Source organism: Lactuca serriola, chromosome 9, assembly GCF_051521515.1.
Source record: "Lactuca serriola cultivar US96UC23 chromosome 9, Lser_US96UC23_V15, whole genome shotgun sequence".
NCBI lineage: Eukaryota > Viridiplantae > Streptophyta > Magnoliopsida > Asterales > Asteraceae > Lactuca > Lactuca serriola.
In genome coordinates, this window is record NC_136416.1 from 9,062,606 (window position 1) to 9,067,497 (window position 4,892).

The 4,892-nt window shown below is 35.8% G+C and overlaps 1 protein-coding gene across 1 annotated transcript; it reads right to left on the minus strand.

Annotated features, from left to right (window-relative positions):
• Positions 1–597: 597 nt before the first annotated feature.
• On the minus strand, positions 598–4,665 carry LOC145072037 (sulfate transporter 3.1-like). The gene is made up of 12 exons (XM_079018403.1): positions 4,203–4,665; positions 3,876–4,083; positions 3,591–3,762; positions 3,412–3,477; positions 3,134–3,247; positions 2,680–2,796; positions 2,120–2,246; positions 1,736–2,022; positions 1,452–1,642; positions 1,276–1,361; positions 1,114–1,190; positions 598–1,014 (listed from the first exon to the last, which is right to left on the minus strand). The coding sequence occupies exons 1-12, from the start codon at positions 4,540–4,542 to the stop codon at positions 805–807; spliced, it is 1,995 nt and encodes a 664-aa protein (XP_078874529.1). The 5' UTR covers positions 4,543–4,665; the 3' UTR covers positions 598–804.
• Between the last annotated feature and the right edge of the window lie 227 nt (positions 4,666–4,892).

The window sequence follows — 4,892 nt, forward strand, 5'->3', positions numbered from 1 at the left end:
TAAGATATATTTTTTCGATAAAAAAGGGATACCCCTTCGATCAAGAAAAAAAAAACAATACCAAAACAATCATCTTTTACTTCAAAGAAAGCAAAACATAAGCAGACTTTAGAAAAGGTGCCAAAACACACATCCTACAAAAGAGGGCACCTTCACTATGGAAGGTTCCAGACATTCCTAGCCATGGAGACATAATAAGAGGAAGGCTTCATTAACATGCTCAACAATCTCGAATAGATGTCATCAGAAAAGGCCTGGACCACCAAATCATATGATCTTCTCTTATTATCACAATCTGTAGCGAGAAATATGCATAATTAGTTGATAACTAATTGCATCTTTACCTTTTTTTTTTTTTTTTTACTTGCATAATTAACTATTTCACCACTTTTTTTTCTGTACAAGCCCGTAATTTCCTTAGAATGTTATTAATGACGTTTGTATGTTATGTGTTGTCGCTAAGTTTTAGAGATATATCTCAATATGACAAATTGACAATATGTGAATATGTATGGTGTAAATATGCTTGTACTATCATTTTTATATTAACGCTTTATAATTTCTGATGTAAGACGTATCAATGTGTAAATCTGACAATGGTAGCTGAAAACGAGCCCTTACTTCCATTTCGTAACTCGGTAATTATTATCCGTTTTCCTTGCACATTTTACTTGAAAGAGAACGTTCTACTTGTAAAAATTAGAAGAACTTGACAAAAGGAGCTAATCAATATACAAATTATTTATCAGCATGAATACGCCTCTCAAGACAAATACTAACAAATGCTCTTATAACGACGTCGCATTAAACGTTACTGTCACTTTGCGTCTCTTTTCCCAACGATGATCCACTTGAACCCGACTTTTCAACATTTTTGTATGTATGAAGCATGAAGTTGCAGGCTCCAACGGCTTCTCCTACCGTTAGATATATCCATTCCTGCCCGATGACTTCTATCAACTTCGCTTTATTCATCTTTTTTATCACCTCTCCTCCCGGATTCGCCAAAACCAACTATATATACAAGATTATCATATGTAACACATCAAGATTTAGCCATACATTGTTCAGATTTAAACAATAGATCCTTAAAACATGGTTAATATTTAGTACCTTTAGTCCTCTTCTTTCCATAACCTTTTTAACCTCTCCGATCATTGTAATCCCGCTCGTGTCGATATTCCCCACCGCTGCAACCACCACGATGTTATTTTTTTTACATTTTTTATTTTTTTGTTTTTTCTAAACTAGATGATTCGGTTGTTGGTCACTTACCACTCAATGCAAGTATGACGTATTGCAAGCTATCCTCTCCTGCCGACTTCAATCTGTCTTCCTCCTCATTAACCCATCTTGAAATTCTGAGAAATAGAGAAAATTTGAATTTAAAAAATCGTTCAAGGGTACGTTTTTTTTTAAACATTTTAACTCGATGAGCTGAATAATTATACCTTTCACGCAAGTAGCCAGCGTTAGCAAAGTAAATTGGTGCATCAATTTGAAGTATGAGGATTCCAGGGACAGTTTTCACGTTTTGGTATTGATCGATGCTTCTATAGATCGATGAATCAGGTATGTGACCTAGTGCAAATGTCTTTGGCCTTGCGACAAATAGGAGCACCCTAAGCAACGACAATGCAACCTACAAGTGTCCCATTTAAACTAAATTAAAATACTGAAAACACATGAGACTGTATTATATTTTATAAATTATGTAATTAACTAATTTTTTTACCGCAATCACTAATCCGATTTCAACGCTCCCAAATACCACCCCAAAATACGCGCTCATGCACACAACGAAGTCAAACTTGTCGAGATTCCATAGGTGAATAGCTTCTTCATAGTTAATAAGACCCAACATTGCTGAAATGATGATTGAAGACAACACAACAAGCGGTGTGTAATGAAAAAGTGGTGTCAGGAACAACAATGTGATCATCACCGCGATTGCCATCACGATGTTTGAAACCGCAGTTTTGCATCCCGCATTGAAGTTTACAGCCGAACGCGAAAATGGACCTATAATTTATATCAATTTAGTAAAAGAAATATGTAACTTAAACCAAAAGCTTGAAGATATCGAAAAAAAAAAGGGTATAATGGTAATTTTACACACCAGTGGTAAGGTAGCAAGAAGTGCATGATCCAGCTATGTTCATCATGCCAAAAGCAATCATCTCCTTGTTTCCATCAATGTTGTAGTTCTTGAACATGGCGAAGCTTCTTCCCACAGCAATTCCTTCCTGTTTGCAATTACATTATTGCCCCTGATGAGAATATGCTATATAATGACTTGTACTATATGCTCTAAATATGATTCTATTTGGGATTGGGGTGAAAATTAGGTAATGGAATGCAAATTACATTGTCATCCCACAAGATATACAGACCCTCTCTAATGACTTGCACCTTATGCATTAAATCATGTAACATGTTTTGGTTTGGAATGAAATGCAAAATTACATTGTTACCCCTTATCACTATAGACATATTGTAATGACTTATATCGTTCGTACATGTACTTTTTGATTTTATGGAATATTTTGCTACCCATTTTTTGATCAAACAAATAGTCCCGTGACTCTGAACATTTTTTTTTCTTTTTTAGAAGTAAATGCAAGTGGGAAGAAATAATTGAAAGTACAAGTGGTAAAGCATAAAGGACAAACGACTTACAGCAAGGGCAATAACACCCGTGACGATGCCGGTCTTGATTGCCGTAGATAGATATTGAGACCCAAAAGACAAGTCCATTATTGTTATAGGGTTTAGTCCTTTCTTCAATTCCCCAATCTGTATTTTACACAAAAGACGTAACTAATTATTGTATTTATAATTTTTTTTTTTTTTTTTAAATTAAGGGATACAAAAGAAACTATGAAAGAATCTTATTGACCAATAGTCCTATGACTTTATGAAAATTGTCCGAAATATGTCGGATGTAAGATAATGACATATATCTGATGACATACGGTTTGGATAGTATAGTAGATCCAGAATCTTTTACCAGTGTTATCGTGTTTATCATTTTGATAACTCTCCGAGATAATAACAATTTTTTGTACTAAGGACGAAATATAGAATGGATAGTGAGATATAAAAATTTGGTTATCTGAATTAAGAAACTAACCACTTGAACTCCGTGTTTCTCGGCATGGGTGAGATAAACAAGAACGCTCCCCAAGATGACCGATGTCAATGGAGCCATTGCCGATATCCAAAATAGCTTTGGTCGTTTTGTACTCTGTTTACATCAGTTTTCAGATTAATTTTAATTTAATTCGTGTTTATATATATATATATATATATATATATATATATATATATATATATATATATATATATATATATATATATATATATAAACCAACGAAGTGAATGAATATATATTAAAAAATAAATACTTACAACAAATCTAGCAACCAAGAGATAGAACAAGAAGCAAATGCCCAAAACTGCACTCTCCCACCTCCACTGTAGTTTTGAGAATTAATTTATTAGTATTAATAACATGTAAAACGTATTAAAAGTCAATTATTTTTTTAATTAATAAAGGGAGTAAAAAATCAATAATTTATTTCAAGAACCTCGTGGGTTTGAGTGAAGACAGATCGCAACACAGACACAAGATCAGTGCCATGAGTGAAGTGTTCGAGACCCAATATCCCTTTCAGCTGCTGTAAACAAACCACCGTCGCAGCGCCACCCATGAACCCTACGATCGTCGCGTGTGACAAGAAATCAACGATAAACCCAAGCCTGCATGGATTCGATTATGGATATTAATCAGCCTTAAGTTTCATGTTTATGGCGTAGGGAGGCCTTAATTTTATTTGTTAATTAAATATGTGTTTGAAGATCTGTATATTAACCTAAAGATTCCCAATGAAGCTTGGAGAACTCCGGCGAAGAACGTTGCCATGAAAGCTAACTGAAGATACAACTTTGGGTCTTCATTGGCGTTCACCACCGCACCTAACATGGAACCTATCAGCAGCGACGCTACTGCCACCGTCCCCACTGCTAAGTCTTTCGAACTTCCCATCATAGCATAGACTAACGGAGGAATGAAGCTCGAATCTGCAAATTTCAACAAAAAAAAAATACAAATTTTCTCTCTCAGTAATTTATATCGAAGTCTAAACCCACCATGATAATTGATAGAGGTGAAATAACGCCGGAAAAGTTTGAGAGCTTACACAGGCCGAGAATCGGCGGCAGGTTGGCGAGCTTAGCGTAGCTGATCCCCTGAGGGATTGCTAAACTGGCAATGGTGATACCAGCAATTATGTCGGATTTAAAGAAACTCAAATTATAACGAGATCCCCAGTCGAAAATGGGGAAGAAATACTGAACTCCGAGTACGAATTTTCGTGAAGGAGGCTGGTTTTTGAATTGGCGCAGTGGGTCGTCGGGAAAAAATGTTTCTTTCACGGTGGTCTTCAACGATTTTATGAATGGTTGCGGCGGCGGAATGGCAACTTTGTGCGGTTGCTGCTCGAAGTTCGATTTCGGGTAGTCATATTCTCCGGTACCCATTTTGTAGCCTTCTGAAGTGTGTAATAAATTTCTGGTTTTTGATTCTGTGCTCAGTGGCCGGAGGCGGAGATGGCGGTGGAGTAAGCAGAAGGAAGGAGGTGGAGCTTGTAGGAGATAGATGGAGGTGGAGTGGCTTTATATATTCATTTTTCGAGTGGGAAATGGGGCCTACCGCTGTTAACCTACTAATGATATGCCACGTGGTAAATGTCACAGTGGTGACTCTGTGGAGTATTCAATCTTGAACTGTTAACGAATTCAGAATGATAAGTTTTAAGAAGTTGAATTAAAGACCATCTTCGACTTTATATCAATTTTTTATATTAAATTTAAAATGGTACAAATAATAT

Bases quoted from the DNA above. Each gene is read 5' to 3' on its own strand.
- LOC145072037 (XM_079018403.1), bottom strand. From the start codon at position 4,542: ATGGGTACCGGAGAATATGACTACCCGAAATCGAACTTCGAGCAGCAA. The intron at 2,247-2,679 runs GTAAGTCGTTTG...AATTGCAAACAG, and splicing joins CGGGTGTTATTGCCCTTGCT to GAAGGAATTGCTGTGGGAAG. The intron at 1,015-1,113 runs GTACTAAATATT...TTGTATATATAG, and splicing joins TGGAAAGAAGAGGACTAAAG to TTGGTTTTGGCGAATCCGGG.